This window comes from Lissotriton helveticus, chromosome 2_2, assembly GCF_964261635.1.
Source record: "Lissotriton helveticus chromosome 2_2, aLisHel1.1, whole genome shotgun sequence".
NCBI lineage: Eukaryota > Metazoa > Chordata > Amphibia > Caudata > Salamandridae > Lissotriton > Lissotriton helveticus.
Window position 1 is genome coordinate 500,224,490 of NC_136060.1, and position 19,894 is coordinate 500,244,383.

Genomic DNA, 19,894 nt, shown 5'->3' on the forward strand with positions numbered 1-19,894 from the left:
AAAGTGACATGGGGGGGGGGAGGGTTTAAAAAGTGGGGGAAAATGCCCAAGGCACTTTATGTAACATGGCCCTGGTGGTTAAAGCAACTTCCATGTGTGGTGTGCTACGCACTGCCGCTCTCGCAGTCATATAACAAATATGCTGCACTGTTCCTCTCTGTGCTTGGCAGTGACTACACCCACCTGCAGGGGAAGTGCTCAGGGGGTCCCTTACAAGGGGCGCGATCTGCAGGTGCGCTGACTGTGTGTCGACTCTGTGTATTGCACAATACAGAATGCATCACCTCCTGGTGCTCCTGACAGCCTCTTTTGCAACTCCTCAATGCAAATGAGGCCACGCCCCATAGACTCATGCCTGTGTGGTACAATATAGCAGAAGGTGTCGCCCAAGCTTGTGCGGCCTCTTCTGTATTACCAAAGCTTCCTGTGGTGCAAATAGCTGGTACACTAGCCTTTAGTGCTCCTGGTGTTGTGTCATACTGCTGCAATGATGTTCATGGCGGAGAAGGCTGCTGCTTTTTGTGTCATCCTTCTGAAATGTACTTACAAGTGGTACCTAATGCTTTTGTTTGTATTGTGCCAGCAATGCTGCTACCAATAGTTCCTACTACTCACATCATTCATGAATGTCTTAACAATAATAATTTCTTCTCAAAATTAACCAGTTCATTTTTTATGACTTTTAGTGAGAAACAACTTCAACATGTATCTGCTTTATATGCACCTTGTGATCTTGTGCAGCCTCACCCTGGGGAATGCAGAGGTTATACAGCACACATTTAAAGATGGCTGCCCTCAGTTTTTCTATAAAGGGACAGAGCCCTCAGGAATTGTACCCAAAAACGCAGCTCGGATTTGCCAAGTCTACGAGAATCAGTATCAGTTTGCCACCATGTATGACCGTGCTCTTCGCATTCCGCTCTACTCCGCTTACATCTATGAGAATGGGATGGCTGAAAGAACAAAATGGATGATAGAGCCCCAGGTATGTATCATCTCTGGGGAGTTGAGGGTCTGGAAGATGATGGAGGGGAGGAGGGAAAGTGATGTGAGGAGTGGACTGTTGGATGATCGAGCCTCAGGTATGTATCTACCATCTCTGGGGAGGAGAGGTAAAAGAAGTAGGGAGAGGAAGAGATATGAGGGGTGGGGGGAGGAGAGTATTGAAAGGGCGATAGAGTCCCAGGTATGTACCATCGCTGAGGAGGGGAGGGGAGGGGAAAGAAGAATAGAGAGGAAGAGATATGAAAGGAGGGGAGGGATGTAAATTCTCTAGTTTTCAAAAACTTACTTTGCCACTTCTCAAATAACTTAAAAATCAACTCAACATCCTTATGAGTCTCTTACCTTAGAACTAGGCGGCCTTTAAAACCCCATTCCCTACATGTCTCTACAAATGAAGGGGGTTCCTACCCACTGACATGCCATCCAAAAGCAAATGTCCTGTCACCACTGCAGATCTGTAACAGCTCTGCTAGAAAACTTGCAATCATAATCTCATCAGCCTCCACAGGATCCAAATCCCTTGCCAATGTCTCTGAGTGGTACATCATAGGACAATAGCTCAAATGGTTCTAGAGCCAGGTCAAAGGTCAGCATACAGCCAACAAGTGATAGAAGGGGCAGCTGGATTCTGGAAGCAAAAGTCGACGTCGCTGCACTTTGATTCAGTGTAAAAGAGGTGGGTTTTCAACTCTTTTCTAAATTGGAGCAGCTCTGAGGTGACTCTGATGGAGGCGGGTGAAGTTGTTCCAGATCCTGGGAGAATAAACGGAAAAGTCCAGCTGCCTTGTGTTAGCTTATTACAATGTTGCGTCTGCAGTCTGATGGTGCCCTGGCTACAGATGTAGAGAGAACTATATGAGATGGTGAGCTTGTCTGCAAGATGAGAAGGGGTGCAGGTTGTGATTAATGGCTTTGGAAATGGCGCAGGTGGGGGGTGGAGGGGCAATGGAGTTCCATCAGGATGGGGAGGGGCGATCATCTTCATTCTGGTCCTGAATGGGAAGTGCTGGAGAATGAAACATGCCCAAAGGAGGGACAGGGCCATGTGGAGCCTGAGAATCAGTAAAGCATGGTGTTACTAGAATGCAAGAATACGTGGGTTCGACAGCACGTCTGAAGTTCCTTCCTGGAGGAAATGGTTTCACTTTTTCTAGAAGAGAAAGATGGTATGTGGCGGTATTTAGTGCTGAGAAGTCCGTTGTTAGGGAGCCGTGCGTTTTAGAAAACTGGTCAATAGAATGACTGTAATTTGTTTTTTGGTCAATGTATCCCTTGAGGGAGAGGCTGTTGCCAAAGTTGAGTACAAATAAGTTGGCATTTGGTAAAAGTTGGGAATTGAAGCCTTCAGTGTTCATGCCATTGAGCCCGGCTTGTACTATCTAATACTCGTTTGTTGTTCTTGACAAATAACGTTGGGCTATATCTTGGCTCGTTTGAGCTTCCGGTAGGCATTGGACATCCAGGCCTGGATGAGGTGCAGCCATGTTTGCATCGTTGGATGTCTGACGCAGATTTCCAAGTAGGGTCGGGTATTGTCAGCACATTGGTGAGTCTTGATGCTCTTATCTGTGAGTAGAGCACCAAGTTGTCTCATGTAAATGTTGTTGATGACAGTGGACAGTCTGGAGCTCTGGGAGACTGCACAGCTGATAGGGATCTTTTGGGACCTGGGGGTGCCCATGGGATCAAACTGCTATTGATTGAAAGGTTAGAGGGAAGCCAGTGAGGGCACTGCCGGTGAATCCCATTGGAAACTCCAAGAAGTGATGGTTGGTTGCGTCAAAGGCAGCTGCGAGGTCTCAGAATATCATGAGGCCGGGCTGATCTTCATCTCGGGCCAAGAGGGCGTGGTCTATGATGAATTAAGTAGCGGTCTCTGCGCTGGAGCAGGATTTGGAGCCAAATTAAATGTTGTGCAGGAGATGGTTAGCATTGACATGATTTTGGAGTTGAGCGTAGACTGCTTTTTTAATGATTTGCTGAAGAGGGACAGGTGAGTGTTGAGGTGGGCCTCAGGGTCTTGTGTAGGTTTCTTTAGAAGTGGGAAGATTGTGCTTCAGGGAACCTACCTTGAGTGAAGGAGGCACTGGCAATGGTAAGTAGTGTTGAGAGAGCTCCCTTGAAGGCAGCATTCTTGAAGGATGAGGGTGGGTCATCATCTAGATAGGTTCATAAAATAAATTCTAATTGGACTGTATGAAAGGTGAACTAAGTGGGCTCCCACCAAACCAAATTGTGTGGCTGCACTATGTGTCAAACAACCCCGAGACCGGTGCTTAACCTGAAGAAACATCCACCTTTGTAAGGGTGAACTTAGCACTGGTTACAAGTGCATGAGCTTTAAAGTTACATGTCTGGTTCTCAACAGCATAAGGAAAACCGTCCCCCTTTTATCTGAACGACAGAATTGCTGAGTATTCGCCTACGTGCACATTTTGCTCGTGAATTCTAAAGAAGGTACACATTGCTTGGGCGAAACACCGACAGAAGGTAGTGTGAGGATTTTGAGACATAAGTCTACATATTTGGAACTTTTTACTGCAGACTCAATTACATTAAATAATCAGCGGGCTTTAGAAAAGATGTAGAAACATGTTTGTTAAGAAATGAACAAACGTCTTTACTCTGTGTAGCTCGTTGCATTGAGATGTTTGTTAGCAGTAAGACTGTCACCAGGATTGTGTCTCGGTTCTAGTACTCAGCGGTGCGGATCTCAGACCAAACCAGTACCATCCTGCCGAGCAATGTGCACTGCTCCTCTCTTGGGCCTCCTTCAAACCAATGGGCTTGTCATGCATTGTAATCAAACCCCACAGAGAATGAAGGGGCCTCCAATATTTCCTGAAGAGGAATATTCTGTGATGCCAGTTGCTGCTCTGAGACTAAGCCAGTTCCATGCCATGGAATACTTCATTGTTTTCTGGCATCCTAGAATGTCTTTCTTGCGGACAGAAGGAGTGCCGCCTGTGAATGCACCTGTGTTTTCCAGGTAGCTCTTAGGAGCTCAGCACAGGTGACACATGGGAAACATTTAGAGAGTTTAGAGAGTAGAGTCTTCATATTAAAGGCAACATGCTCATCTGTTGTATGGAGTGCAAACGGTATGGTGCCTGCAAACCGTAACCAGAATCTATGCCAAATCTACCTTTTAATTAAAAATCACAGTATTACAAATACATAAGTATACAAGTATTTTAAATCAGAGCACAGTAACCATTCAATACATTCCCCTGTGCGAATCGTCAATATCAGTCCATCACATGCGAAATCAATGCCCCCCCAAAAAGTTGAAAATAACTACATGCAAATAGATCTTAAATCAGAGCACAGTAGAAATTCAAATCCATTCACCCATGCGAACTTTGGAGTGTGCCCGTCATATGATCAGTCACTGCCCCCTTGACATAAAGACCAACTTTTTGCTTTCTGGGCCCTTTAACAGAGTACAGACTAAACCCCAGGTTGAAGGCACGCCACATTTCGAAAGATGGTGCATCGGGCTGTAGCCAAGAGGACGCTGAACATAACCGTGCTACTACCGCCGCAATACAAACGAAATAATGAAATGTATGCATCAGCATCCCTTGGCGTAGATCTTCCCCATTCCCTAGCAACGTCATGGAGGCCGAGATTGTTATAGACATTACAGTAACCTCTGATAGAAAATGAGTATTTGCATTGGTGTGCGTCAAGGGCGCTTTACATGGGTGGCACATGGTGGTGCCCTTGCAACCACACATGGGGCCCGATTCACAGAACTAACTTAAGACTTAATCCTAAACTTACTACCATTTTGGTATTCACAGAAGGCACTTACTCATTTTGGTATTCACAGAAGGCACTTACTCATTTCGGTATTCACAGAAGTTAGGACTCCTAACTTTAGGACTTCTAAATGCTTTCTGTGAATACCGAAAGTCTTAAAAGTAGGATTTTTCTCAGTTTAGGAGTAGTAAAGTTAGGACTCCTAACTTTAGGACTCCTAAATGCTTTCTGTGAATACCGAAAGTCTTAAAATTAGGACTTTTCTCAGTTTAGGAGTAGTAAAGTTAGGACTCCTAACTTTACTACTCCTAAACTGAGAAAAATCCCAACTTTACAACTTTAGGTATTCACATAAGGCATTTAGGAGTCCTAATGTTAGGAGTCCTAGCTTTACTACTACTAAACTGAGAAAAATCTTAATTTTAAGACTTTCGGTATTCACAGAAGGCATTTAGGTGTCCTAAAGTTAGGAGTCCTAACTTTACTACTACTAAACTGAGAAAAATCCCAATTTTAAGACTTTCGGTATTCACAGAAGACATTTAAGAGTCCTAAAGTTAGGAGTCCTAACTTTACTACTACTAAACTGAGAAAAATCCCAATTTTAAGACTTTCGGTATTCACAGAAGGCATTTAGGAGTCCTAAAGTTAGGACTCCTAACTTCTGTGAATACCAAAATGAGTAAGTGCCTTCTGTGAATACCAAAATGGTAGTAAGTTTAGAATTTTGTCTTAAGTTAGTTCTGTGAATCAGGCCCATGCTTTTTAACACAAAACTCAATTCTCAAACATCAGAAGAAGAAAGGATTTCGTGCCAAAAATGAAAAACAGGCGTTAAATGGTAAAATGTTTTCACTTCTCCTTTCTTTTCCAACTTTGCATGTGTGATGCGCTGTACGGCACACATGCAAATTAGGGAGAGCATTTCCACTTGTCTAGGCACAGTGGGCCTGATTTATGAGAAATGACGCATCACTGCATGAAAGCAGCGATGCGTCACTTCTCAGTGCGCACTCCATGCGACATACCTGATGAGTCATATTTAATGTATGACACATCATGTTGCAAGGAGTTACAGATACATCAGTATTTCTGACGTATCTGAAAGCGTAAAAGTGACGCATTGCTGGAGTGTGCCACAAAAGTGACGCAACTCCAGCAATGTGTCCTTTCACATGGGGCAAGCCCCATGTGAAAGGGCCTGCATCAGTCTTACGCCTGTAGTGAGGCAGGCGTAAGATTTTGACGCATCAGAGTCCTAGAAGTGACGCAGTGAAATCTCATAGATTTTACTGCGTCACTTCTACGAAGCGTTTTGTGAGGGAACGCCCCCCCTGCATACATTATACCTGACGCAGGTATAATGTGGCGCAGGCGTTTACAAAGTGACGCATCTGCGTAGATGCGTCACTTTGTAAATATGGCACAACAAGGCGCATTTTTTACGCCAATGGTGCGTCACAAAAAGTGACGCACCGGCGGCATAAAAGTGACGCACTGCCTCATAAATGAGGCCCGTGGTGCTCTCCTGCTCCCTCACTTTTGCGCAACGCAGAGCAGCGTCTTTGGCTGCTGCGCTGCGTTGCGTGACACCTACGAGAATCTGGGCCCAAGCCTGAAATTTAATCTGTTAGAGGAGAAACATGTTTGAAGTTTAGGTGCCAACTGCTCCCCTGCTCAGTGCTTAGCTGCAAACTTCTGCAAGACAAGGAAGCGAATATGACTGAATAGGATGTCTTTTTCACGAAGCATGTGTGCAGCTGGTGAAATGTAAAATAATTTGAGAGAGTTCTTGAACATCTACCCATTGTATGTTTTACAGCTTGTGGACCCTTCGAACAGCAAGGCCATGGAAGCAGACCATGATACAGATATTGACGAAGCCTTGCTTGCGGCGAGCCAGGCTGTGGACGCAGATTACGCAGGAGCTGCGGAATTCTATGACCGAGGACACCTCAACCCCGCTGCGCACCATAAAGACGGACCCGCCTCCGAGTCCACCTGCACCTTGACCAACATTGTGCCGCAGGACAAAACACTCAACCAGGGGCCATGGGCACTGTATGAAGGTGCCCCTATGAGAAAAAGAGCTAATGGATGCGATAAGACTTACGCCATTGTGGGAGTCATCCCTGGGAAAAAGACCATATCGCATGGGCGGGTTAATGTGCCCAGCAAGATCTGGGCAGCCGCCTGCTGTATAATGAAAACGAAGGGGGTGAAATCCTGGGCTGTTATTGCTGACAATACTGGGACAGCCACAGTAGACCCAATCACTATAGAAAATCTACAGAATGAAATAAAGAAATACACAGGGCGAGGCGTCACCTTGTTCCATAAGGATTGCCTCACACCGCCTTAGTCCAATGATGCTCATCCTGAAGATGAAAATGGCTGGGTTTGGAGTCTCAGTTTCCCTCTCACCCTTCCCATGAATAACCTCGTAGACACATCTTCATTTGTTTCCGACAGGTGTATTTTTTCAGCATCATCACGTGTGTGTGGCTCCAGCCAATTGTAATCTTTCTCCTCCAAGCCATTCAACATCCCATTCGTTTCATCCTTACATTTCACAAAGCGACTCGTATGCCATACACGCCCATCATTTAACTTGCGAGATTGGTGAAAATGTCCAAGACCGCCAATGGGCCTCAATACTTGTTTTCACCTTTTTAACTTTAAATGGCAATTTGACATTAACCACATCTTCCTTTCCCTGTCATGAATCATTTGATCCACTCTTCCTATCTCTGTACTCCTTATATCTTTCTCGAGACTCCAAGATATTCTTCTTCACCTCTGTAGGTGACCACTGACCAAGTCTTGAATTAGGCACCCACCCTTGATTACCTTTGTTAGAGGGAACCCTCCCCCTCATTATCACGAAGGAACGATACCCAGTTACCTTAGGGTGGTTCGATACATCCACACCATTTTCTTCACACAGAGGATCCACTTAAGATTCCTACTTCTAGCCAATTGCAATGAATCTTTAAATGCACAAATAAACCTTTCAACCTCTCCATTGCCTCTGAGATAATTGTGTTGAATGCTTCTGAAGAGTGTCCATTTGCACACTTTTGAATTGCACTCCCATATCTGTGATCACCATCTTTCATAGACCTTTTCTTTGGACCAACTCATTCATAAACAAAATTAAGTTTTTAGTTTTTGCCTGATTACAAATTTGACTTCAGGCCATTTTGAGAAACAATCCATTGCCAGTAAGACATGCCAGTTTTCATTAGCATCATTAATTGGGCCCACAATATCAATCAATCGGTCACTTGTGGAGTGGTGTGGCTCACTGGTTAGAGGCGGCAGACCCGGAAGAAGAGAACGGCCCAGGACCAGGGTTCAATTCCCGACGCGGCAGGGTCATGGACCAGGGTCAGCGGATTCGATAATTCTCGCCTCGGTGCCTACTCTAACCAGGGATCACACTCGGCAACTCTGGGCATTAGCTTGCCTCATCTCCACAACGGCCCCCCACATACGCCGGGGATGCCTGGTTTCACCTTGGGGATATCCAGTAGGCATCATCTCACAGGGAAAGCCAGGACGGGTTCCCCAGCCGTCTTCAGCGCCAGGACACTTACGGGCAGCAGTGCGCTTTACAAGTCCCACACATTTACATTTACTTTTACATTTACTTGTAAAGTGCACTACTTACCCGTGAGGGTCTCAAGGCGCTGAGGGGAGGAGGGTGCTGCTACTGCTCAAAGAGCCAGGTCTTGAGGAGTTTTCTGAAGGTGAGAAGGTCTTGGGTCTGTCGCAGGTGGGTAGGGAGGGTGTTCCAGGTCTTGGCGGCAAGGAAGGAGAAGGATCTGCCGCCGGAGGTTGTTCGTTGGATGCAGGGGACAGTTGCAAGTGCGAGGCTGGCGGAGCGGAGCTGGCGGGTTGGAGTGTAGAAGCTGAGTCTGCTGTTGAGGTATGCTGATCCGGTGTTGTGGAGTGCTTTGTGTGCGTGCATGAGGAGCTTGAAGGTGACCTTCTTCTTGAAGGGGAGCCAGTGCAGGTGTCTCAGGTAGGAGGTGATGTGGCTTCGGCGAGGGAGGTCGAGGATCAGTCGGGTGGAGGAGTTTTGGATGCCGTCGTAGGTGTTTCGCAGGGATTCCTGCGTAGTGTGTGTTGCCATAGTCCAGTCTGCTGCTGATAAGGGCCTGTGTCACCGTTCTTCTTGTTTCGGTCGGGATCCACTAGTAGATCCTGCGGAGCATGTGGAGGGTGTTGTAGCAGGAGGAGGAGACGGCGTTGACCTGCTTCGACATTGAGAGGGAGGAGTCGAGGATGAATCCTAGGTTGTGTGCGTGGTCCGTGGGTGTCGGTGCTCTTCCCAGTGTGGTCAGCCACCAGGAGTCATCCCAGGCTGAGGGGGTGGGGCAAAGGACGAGGATCTCTGTCTTGTCTGAGTTAAGTTTCAGACGGCTGCTCCTCATCCACTCAGTGACGGCCTTCATTCCCTCATGGAGGTTGGTTTTGGCGGTGTGTGGGTCCTTGGTGAGGGAGAGGATGAGCTGAGTGTCATCGGCGTAGGAGATGATGTTGAGGTCACGCTGGCGGGCCACTTGTGCGAGGGGGGCCATGTAGACGTTGAACAGGATCGGGCTGAGGGATGAGCCCTATGGTACGCCACAGATGAGGTCAGTGGCTTCGGATCGGAAGGGAGGGAGGCGGACTCTCTGGGAGCTGCCGGAGAGGAAGGACGTGGTCCAGTAAAGGGCCTTTGCTTGGATTCCGGCTTCTTGGAGGCGTGTCTTTAGTGTGTGGTAGCAGACCATGTCGAAGGCGGCTGACAGGTCCAGGAGGATGAGGGCTGATGTCTCGCTGTTGTCGAGTTGGCGCCTGATGTCGTCCGTGGCGGCGATGAGGGCTGTCTCGGTGTTGTGGTTTTGTCTGAAACCGGACTGGGATGGGTCTAGGATGTTGTTCTCCTCGAGGTGGTGGGTCAGTTGCAATATAAATAATGTTTCCCAAACCATTTCCAGACGAGAGACCGGAGAAAGTGATGCTTTCAATTACACCTGAGATTGATCCACATTCATATACAGACTGCGCTGCCTGACAACTTTTTTCACCGCCACTTCTTGCCCAGGCCACCAGTACATTTCTTACATTTTTTTTTTGCTTTTAACTAATCCTAAATGTCCATGATGGCAAAGTTTAATCAAAACTCCTGGGTGGAATTATTTTCTCTCCTTTCAGCACATTATTATTGACCACAGATACCTCATTGCGTACTTGCAAAAGTTCAATGCAGAATTCAAGGTTGTCTTTTCAGGCCACGCTTCCACAATAAAAGTTTTAACGTTAGTCAGATTGCAACTTTGCCAACTAGCATTCCAGCATAGAGTAGAGTAGTGCACAGTAGAGGGGAGCTCTCTTAAAAATACTATGCTGCCATTGACGTAGAGCGGCACAATGCTGCCTGCTCACGACAATACGCTGATCAGCAAGTTTGCGTCTTAAGAGTGGATGCAAGAAGAGTCAACAGTTGGTCTCCTTACTACCCTCCTCCCTCCCCCGACACCCCAAGTCTAACTCTCACATTGGGCAAGAATATAATAGCTTTATCCACTTTAGAATTTATGGGCCACAGCTAAAGATTTCCAAGACCTGAGATAAGTAGTTCCAGCAAACTGCACAAAGGCCACCACTTAGCGCCCTTCATCAACAGCCAAAGGATAGTGACAGCGCTAACCGGCACGTCAGGAGTCATGTTCCACAGTGTGAAGAGACCTGATTGGGTTTGCTGAACCAGCAGCAGTACCACTTTTTCCAATCGTGTTGCTTAGCCCTGCTAACATTTCTAACATCAGCCTTGATCACAGACACAGGCCTACATGAGCTAAAGTTTGCCTAACTCAGGTTTTGCACCATCGCTATCAATGTCTTTTTTAGAGAGTCCGGTAAGTAACCAATTTGCAGGGCCTCCAATAATTTCTCCTGAATTTCTTTTGTAGCGTCGCATGAAGGTAAGTCGAGAGTTCATCTTTGCTGGGGTTGTACCTGCCTGCCTAACCATAAGTGCGGGTTGCTGTGTACTCAAAGGTGCTCCCAAATGTTCTTTAATTTCAGAAGCAAATTTTGGGGGATTAGCCTTTTCGAACTATTCGTTCATGCTATTGTGATCCAGAGGGAGCAATGGTCAGTAGAGTTCCTTGTGGTCTCTACAAACCCTTCCATTCATAGCTTCTTGGGACCTCCGAGTCTCACCCCCTTCATCTTTTATGTGTAGGATATTCTGCCTTTGAGTTTCCCTTTTCAATAGCCATGCCAACATCTTCCCCAATGTGTCCCCTCTGGCAGAATGATGTGTGCCAATGATTATCCAGTCATGTATTCAGGTCTGTCTGGCTCAGTCTCAGCTCTAGTGCTACTTCAACATTGTGTGTGGGCTGTAACATCCTTCACTGTCAAGGCAATCCTCCCCTCCACAACCTTAATTTCCCTCTGAAATTGTTATCTCACTGCTCACACTTTACCAACAGCCCCCCTAATCGCAGCTTTCAAAGCACCCCTTTCCATCGCCCTCGTCAATGTGAGCTCCAATATTTGTCAAAATATTCTGTCAATGTGTTTTTAATGTTTTCTCTAAATACTCCATCTTCTAATGCTTCAATCCAAAGGCGCCAAGTGGGGGGGCGGGGCTGAATTGAAGCTTGTCATAGGTCAATAATCATGGGAGGGCATCAGACAGTCTCCTACCATCACCTGTCCAGCTCCTACACTCTTTTCCAGGGCCATAGATCATCAGGCCTCCCAGACCTCACCATGGCCAAGCACACTCACACTGATGGAGCTCCAGACAACCACGTCTCATACATGGGTGACTCCTTCACATGCCGCACCCTCAACTCAACAACGGCTTTCCATAAACGATAGTAAACAGAAAAACAAAGAAGATGTGTGGTGCACTCTGGGTATGTCCTCCCTAGCTCACCCCACTCTTCTGAGCAAATACCTGAGGGTCCATCCAGCAGGGCCCCCACTCGTGTCCTATTCACGCAGCATTGCACGGCAGTAAGCCGCAGGCTTATAGGGCCTGCCCCGTATGTCCACCATCGCATGTACATTGTCCCCAGAGGTTCAGAAGCATTGCACACGTCTTGACACAGGACAACCTATTGATTTGAATTGCACCAGGTTTCAGAGTCCCTGCTTCTGCTGGGCTCCTCCATCAGAGCTGAGCATTCCATCCGGGTCCACCAGCATTTGGATCAGGTCTTGGTCAGAATGTTCAGGGATTTTTCTCCCCTCTTCTGCTTCCTTCTGTCTGCAGACTTCAAGCCAATCCCATTCCGCCTCCAGGGAGTTAAAGAAGTATGAGCTGACACCCCATATGACCCTAATTTTGGAGGGGGAAACATGTATTTTTAGTTATTTTTAGGAGCCTCTGTTTTAATGCATCATGGCACTTTGTCTCTTGCTGAACATTTTGTATGTAATCAGCAAAAAACTGACCTGTTAGGCCCTGCTAGAGTAATCTAGAGCCCACTATCGAGCACTAGAGAATGACGTTTTTACATCACAAATTCAGGAGTCAAGCTATAAAGGTTTGTATCAAGACTGACTTTACCACCTCCTCCACGGATTCCCTCGCTACCACTGTTTAACAGTGCCTCCAAATCTACATAACCACTCTCACACAGATGCATTTAATTCGTTTTATAGCGCCACTCATATCAGTGTAGGGTATCAGAGCACTTTACATCACACACATATTGCACAAAGACAATCAATCATACCTGTGTAAATCAGTGTGTAGGGAATGTTACATAAGACAGCAGGGGCGTAGCTTCAGGGGAGGGGGGTTATGGTGTTACACCCCCTAATAAATATATTCTGCAGTACATTGTTGTGTACAAGTGCCTTACGTTGCTGATGTATTTCTCACATTTTCCTTGGAATTTTTACATACACATGCAGGCAGAAACACACACACTCTTCTCTCTATTAAAGGTCTTGAAAATTGTTGAGTTATTAGTACCCCTCACAATCCACGCTCCTCTACCTTCCTTCTGCTCCCTAAGCCCCCTCCAGCTTTGCTTCTAGTATAATGTATTGTAACCTGCATGATTGTTAAGGAAATCTGAAGTTCACACCCCCTCCAATCTTACTCACCAAGCTTCGCCCCTGTAAGACAGAGGACTACAAGGTGTATGAGTAACGTCATCCATACTGGTAGGCAGTATAGATTAAGAGTGCTTGGTCTGGAGAAGCCCAAACTCAGGGCCTCATTTATGAGGTCCCTTGCGTAACCGGTGCCTCACATTTTGCGACGTTCCGTGGCACAGGAGCCTGCTCCATGTTTACGAGGCAGCACTAAGCCACTTTTTTGGCTTAATGCTGCCTCGTAAATATCATCCCCTTTAACCCCTCCCATGCTCATGACGAGCTGAGCTCATCATTAACCCTGGGCGTAGTGGGGCGTAGTGGGGCTCCGCGGAGCTACGCGGAGAGGGCGAGAAGCTACGCCCACTCCCGCACTCCGCGTAGCCCCACTACGCACCTCCCTCCCGCTCTCCCCTACATACTTTATTTAAGCAATTACACGGATTAAAACAACTTTAAAGCACTTACCTTGTCCGGGGCTCGTCCGGGTCTTCATCTTTGAATAGCGTCCTTTTCCTGGATACCAATGCTTTCCGCCTCAGGGACCTATTGCAAAATCGGTAGGAACAAGGAAAGTGCTGTAATTTATACCGGAAGGGCGGGCGGTAAAAGCAACTGGTCCGCGACCCAGCCCCTCACCAAAGATGGCGGCTTAACCTATCAGCGTCCCCCGTCAGCAACTAATCGGCTGCGGGGACTGCTGTACGGTCAGGTAGGTATAAAAACAAACAACACAATGTGCAGTGCTAATTAAAAATATTAAAATGCAACAAGAAAGTTGTGTGCAAAATCACAAGTTATCAGCAGCAGTAAATCAGAGGTAAAAACAGGCCTGGGTTCCCCGGCTTTCCGCCTCAGGGACCTATTGCAAAATCAAATTTTCAAGCTATACAAACACTATTCAAACATTGTCCACGCCTCGAAGTTAAAAGTCCATGTTGATAAACAGAGTCAGATTCTGAAAGAGGAGATTATAACAGGACTTTGAATAACTATTGTCTTAAAGACAGCAGCAGCCTTTCTATGCAGACTTCCAATCACAGGTGTTGAAGACAGAGCGCGAGGTAAGAACACAGGATAGTATGGATTTTGCATAAGTCATATAAAGTACTACGTACTACGTCAAAACTATTTCCAATCTAATAGAACCTGCGGTACAAAGGTGGAAATCCCGGGCACCTCCGATCAGCCACTGATGTAATCGTCACAAGTCACATCTCAATAAGCATCTCGCGGCCTTTCTAGAGAACTCTGGTCATTTAGATCATTCACAGCACGGATTCAGGAGGGATCATAGCACCGAGTCGGCCCTTACCATAGTGCTGGATAACATCCGCACCCGAGTTGATAAGGGCCAGACCACCCTCCTCATCCTGTTAGATCTTACGGCTGCTTTGATACCCTTTCTCCCATGGTTTTAACATCTCGCCTGAGGGAGATTGGGGTGGAGGGTCCGCTCTCAGTTTGCTGACCTCCTTCCTAGACCAGAGGGAACAGAGAGTGATGCTGGGGGAGTTGCTATCTCCATCCTTGTCCGTGCAATGTGGGGTCCCTCAGGGGTCGGCATTAAGTCCGACCCTTTTCAACATCTATGCGACCCCACTTGCCAGACTGATAAGATCTTTCGGGATGGAGGTAGTCTCCTACGCCGACGATACCCAGATCCTGGTCTCCCTCTCCCAGTCTATCAGCGAGGCCGCCTCCAATTTTAGATCCTGTATGGAGGCAGTCGCTCAATGGATGACTTACAATTCATTGAAACTCAATGGTGAGAAGACGGAGATCCTGGTGTTTGGAGGAAAGGAGGATATCTGGTCGGCAAATTGGTGGCCTGCCTCACTGGGAGCTTGTCCGGTACCCGCTGCTCTGGCTAAAAACTTAGGAGTTTTGATCGACCCTACCCTCAATATGCGTCAGCAGTAGAATAGAACAGTCTCCACCTGTTGGGGCATAATCCACATCTTGAGGAAGATTAAACACTACTTATCCCAGCAGGCCAGAAAGCAAGTCGTGGTTGCACTCATAGGCTCCCGACTTGACTACTGTAATGCGCTGTATGCAGGACTCAACAGGGGGTTGCTGCAGCGCCTACAAATGGTCCAAAACGCGGCGGCCAAGTTTGTGTTGGATCTACCCAAACGTGCATCAGCCACTTCCGCAAGGAAATCGTTACATTGGCTCCCCATTGAGGACAGGATTTCTTTTAAAATCCTGTGCCTGACCTTTGGCGCTTTAGCGAGAAATAGGTCAGTAGGTATTGGGGCTCTTTTGGCCCCCTATAGCCCCTCGAGGAATCTGCGCTCTGCCAACAAATCTCTGCTATCTGTACCACGCATTCGCAGAGTCAAATGGGGTGGCAGAGCTTTCTCCACCATAGCACCAAAAATGTGGAATGCTCTTCCTGTGGAAATTAAGGCCCTTTCCACTCTGCAGTCTTTCAGAAAAGCCCTGAAGACACGGCTATTTGCCAAAGCATACCTGTAGTTCTGCTTTTGCCGTTTGTGATTTATTTTGATAGGCGCCTTGATGCCCTCGGGTTTTAGCTGCGCAATATAAATTTTCTTTCATTATGAACCAATTGACCATGGAATGCAGCTGATCGCAGTTGTATCGATACTGCATTGTATGTTCAGCGGTAACATTGAAAAAAACGTCACAATTGCACCACAACCGTTTATAAAATACAAGGTTGACGGTGTTTTGTAAAACTGGTTTCAGTGCATCAGAAAGAAAAAACAATGACGTCAAAAGCATCATTCACAAACCGCAGTGCAGCATTCATGCACATAGAGCAATATGGGGACGTATGCGCCCCACAACTGAACACAGGCTCTGTGATGGGGCTGATGCATAGGTTACTTTGGTACTGAAGAGTCCCCGCCTCAATATGCAGGAGGCAGGATGCGCAAATATCCTAAATGTTTAGATCTCGCCTACAGACAAAAGAAGCATTGGCATAGCCAATAGGTCTCGCCTTTGGGACCTTATAAGTGTTTAGTTATGCAGCACAATACCCTTGTTTTTAAGGCCCTTAGCATCACGCTGTTTGTTCATTTGCATCTCACAGATGCTGGGAATGAAGAGATTACAATCTTTACTGCAAGGCTCAAAGCACTTAATTAGCTTGTCCTGGTTTCCTTTCACAACTGGCGAAAACAAGTTAACATTTCACACTATACTAGACTTTCAGTCTGTCTTTTTTGTTTCCCTTTTCAGACATTATTTACAGTTGCGCGATAATGCCGAACTGGCTGCGTGCACCTTGCATGGATGCGGGTGGTAGACACTGCAGCAGATTCTTTTTGATTGTGAACATATGATCTGCTTCCCAAAGTGGGCCTAAGTCCACTGTGCTGCATCATTAGTATACGTGAAATTGTTCTTCAATCGTACTTTCTCGCATGTTATACTAGCAGTATCAATATTTGTATTTTATGTTATGCTCGTGTTATAGCGTACAATGGCGCAGCGCTTCACGCTGTTATATAGTTGTAACCTCTGCTTTTATGAATTCCCAACGAATGGCACGCCATGTACCGACTGCGTAAGGATAGCAAGGTGAGTTCATGTCTTAATTAAGTGCAGTAAATATACCATCACATCAAATGTCAGCAGCGAGCGTGAAACTCCCTGTTGTTTAAAATTGCACCTGAATCTGCACAAAACAAAACATTCTTATTTTCAACTATGCTCGTGTTATAGTGAACATGGGCTCAGCCCTTCAGGCTGTTTTATAGTTGTAACCGCTGGCCTTACGAATTCCCAACGAATAGCATTACAATGTACCAAGGGCCTCATTTATGAAAAGTGACGCATCGCTGCGTGAAAACAGCGATGCGTCACTTTTCACTGCGCCCTCCTTGCTACACCAATGATGTGTCATATTTACAGTATGACGCATCATGGCGCAAGGAGTTACAGATACGTCAGTATTTCTGACGTATCTGTATGGCGCAAAAGTGACGCATTGCTGGAGTGTGTCACAAAAGTGACGTAACTCCAGCAATGTGTCCTTTCACATGTGAAAGGGCCTGCGTCAGTCTTACGCCTGCAGTGAGGCAGGCGTAGGAAATTGACGCATTTGTGTCCTAGAAGTGGCGCAGTGAAATCTTATAGATTTCACTGTGTCACTTCTATGACCCTTTCTCGCGTCAATACACCCCCCTTGCATACATTATACCTGGCACAGGTATAATGTGGCGCAGGGGTTTACAAAGTGACACATCTACCTAGATGCGTCACTGTGTAAATATGGCGCAACAAGGCGCATTTTTTACGCCTCTGGTGCATCACAAAAAGTGTAAAAGTGACGCACAGCCTCATAAATGAGGCCCCAACTGCGTAAGGATAGCAGGGTGAGTTGGTCGATATTAAGTGCCGTAAATATACAATCATACTTGATGTCAGCAGCGAGCATGAAACTTGCTGATCATTTCCAATTGCACATGCACCTGCATAAAGTAAAACATTCTTATATTAAGTTATGTTCGTGTTATAGTGTACATGGGCTCAGCGCTCCAGGCTGTTTTATGGTTCTGACCTCTGGCCTTACTAATTCCTAACCAATTGCACACCATGTATCAACTGCGTAAGGATAGCAGGGTGAGTTGATGTCAGCATTAAGTGTTTTTTTTTTTTAAAACATACATAAAATACATTCTCATTTACAATGCAATATTTTAAGGTATTGGCATTATAAATGACAATGGCATTTTTTTTATCTATTTTCAAAACTAACACATAGATAAAAACTTTACCATTTATAATGCCGATAGCTCTAACTTTTGCAAATGTGAGACCTATTGCATTGCCAAGGCTTGTTATAAATGGAGTTGCACATTTTCTTGATGCTATTAATACTGACGCATCTATCCTAGCTGGTAGAAAAATTCCAATTTTAATGTTCGTGGACGACATGCTGATAATCTCAAAAACACCAGGGGGATTGCAGCGTGCCGTCCAGCGCTTTGAAGAGTTTTGTCTTCTGAGGGGTCTTTAAATTAATTTCCTAAGACAAAGTTTATGGCATTCAATTAGCATAGATCGTTTAAAGGGAGAATGATGATGGATGGGCTACCCCTGGAGCGGGTTGGTGCTTTTATCTATCTTGGCATCAAACTGCAGAAGGATATGAGGTGGAAGCCACACATTGAAGGCATGACACTAAAGCATAGGCAGCTCGCTGGAACCCTAAGGAAATAATTTAAAACTACTTTTACTAAACCCCTAAGCCCGGTACTCCAAAGTTACAATACCAAAGTGGTGAGCTCAGTTCTCTACAGGACCGAGCTGTGGAACTTTGGAAAACCTGGCCCACCTTACAACAGCGGAACACACGTTCTTCAGCGCAATTACTAGTATGCCACAGAGTATACCGATGCTCCCTCTAAGGAACGACCTAGGAAGATGAGCTCTGAAGGACCTGGCCATACTACGCCCAATACTATTCTGGCGTAGAATCTGGTGTACAAAGGAATTGGCCGTGTTCACACAGGGCCTAAGGGATATCGTAAACACGGACTGCTTCCATGAAATTAGTTGGCTGCGCAAACTGAGAAGTTTGTTAAATAAAATGGGCCTGCAACACCTGTGGGATTCACCCCCCACCGAAACATTCCCAACAAAAAATTGTCTTAAAGAAGTTCATTGGGAAACAGTGGTGCATGATGAGTTTAGGCGCCATGATACAACTTCTCTCTCGGGGCTTTTTCTTCAGACCAAGCTATGCCCTGGCCTTGAGCCGTATTGGGACATTATTGAGAACCCTCTGGATCGCAAACTCTATTTCCAATTTAGATCTGGATCTCTTCCATTGAAGTGTTATACATCTAAATGGTCCGTTATTAGGGGCAACAAATGTCACTTATGCACTACACAGGTAGAATCATTTGCACACGTGCTCTTTGTTTGTCCTGCGTACGCTAGCCCACGTAAGGTTTGGCTGGTCCGGCTACGTAAGAACCTGGCTACAAGATCACATACCACAGCCCTGCGTATCCTTTTCACAGATCCATCTCCCAGGTATGCAGGTCCGGTGGCAAAATATTTGAGGTGGATGTGGATTATACGTACTAAACAAATCAAGGATGAATAAAGTGCAGGATGACGTCCCACTAGTGCGCCCATCTGGGGAAGAATCATAAACAGCTCCTTACAAAGCGGTGTGGTCCCCGATTGTCTAAAAATGGGACAAGTCACTCCTCTACTGAAAAAACCCGGTCTCGACTCAACTGACTTGAACAATTTCAAACCGATATCCAACCTCCCTTTACTCTCGAAAACACTTGAACGCTGTGTACTCCTGCAACTGACGCAACATCTGGACAACATCAATCTCCTGGACCCCCTCCAATCCGGCTTCAGACAAGGCCACAGCACAGAAACCGCGATGCTGAACATCATAGACGACATCCATGGATCTCTTGACGCTGACAAGTGCTGCCTCCTCATACTCCTCGATCTCTCAGCAGCGTTCGACACGGTGGACCACAAGCTCCTCATCATGACTCTTCAAGAAAGAGCCGGCCTTGGCGAGGTAGTTCTCAAGTGGTTTTCCTCCTTTTTACAAAACCGTTCGCAAGTAATAAAAATCAAGAACTTCTCCTCCGATACCCAGCAAGTCAACAAGGGTGTCCCTCAAGGATCAGTGCTCTCCCCCCAGCTCTTTAACATCTACATGGAACCACTCGCCAAGCTACTCAGGAACGCCAACATCCACTTCCACCTCTACGCGGATGACACGCAGATTTACCTGGAAACCTCCTCTCTCAAAGACATCCACAGACTCAACGATGTCCTAAATGAAGTTCAAGACTGGCTGACAAAGAATCACCTGAAACTCAACCCCGACAAGACAGAAACACTCCTCATCTCAAACAAAGTAGATAACCCTCAAATCACAGAGTGGCTAAAGTCGATCGATGCTCTCAAAGGTAACCTCACGCTAGCCGACTCCGTTAAATCCCTGGGCTTCACCCTAGACCCCAAACTAACCCTGACAAACCACATT

The 19,894-nt window shown here is 46.3% G+C and overlaps 1 protein-coding gene across 1 annotated transcript; it reads left to right on the forward strand.

The window, feature by feature from the left end:
- The first annotated feature begins 703 nt into the window (after positions 1-703).
- Positions 704-7,132, forward strand: LOC144821691 (endonuclease domain-containing 1 protein-like). Its single transcript, XM_078678909.1, has 2 exons — positions 704-985; positions 6,593-7,132. The coding sequence occupies exons 1-2, from the start codon at positions 704-706 to the stop codon at positions 7,130-7,132; spliced, it is 822 nt and encodes a 273-aa protein (XP_078535035.1).
- The last annotated feature ends 12,762 nt before the right edge of the window (positions 7,133-19,894 follow it).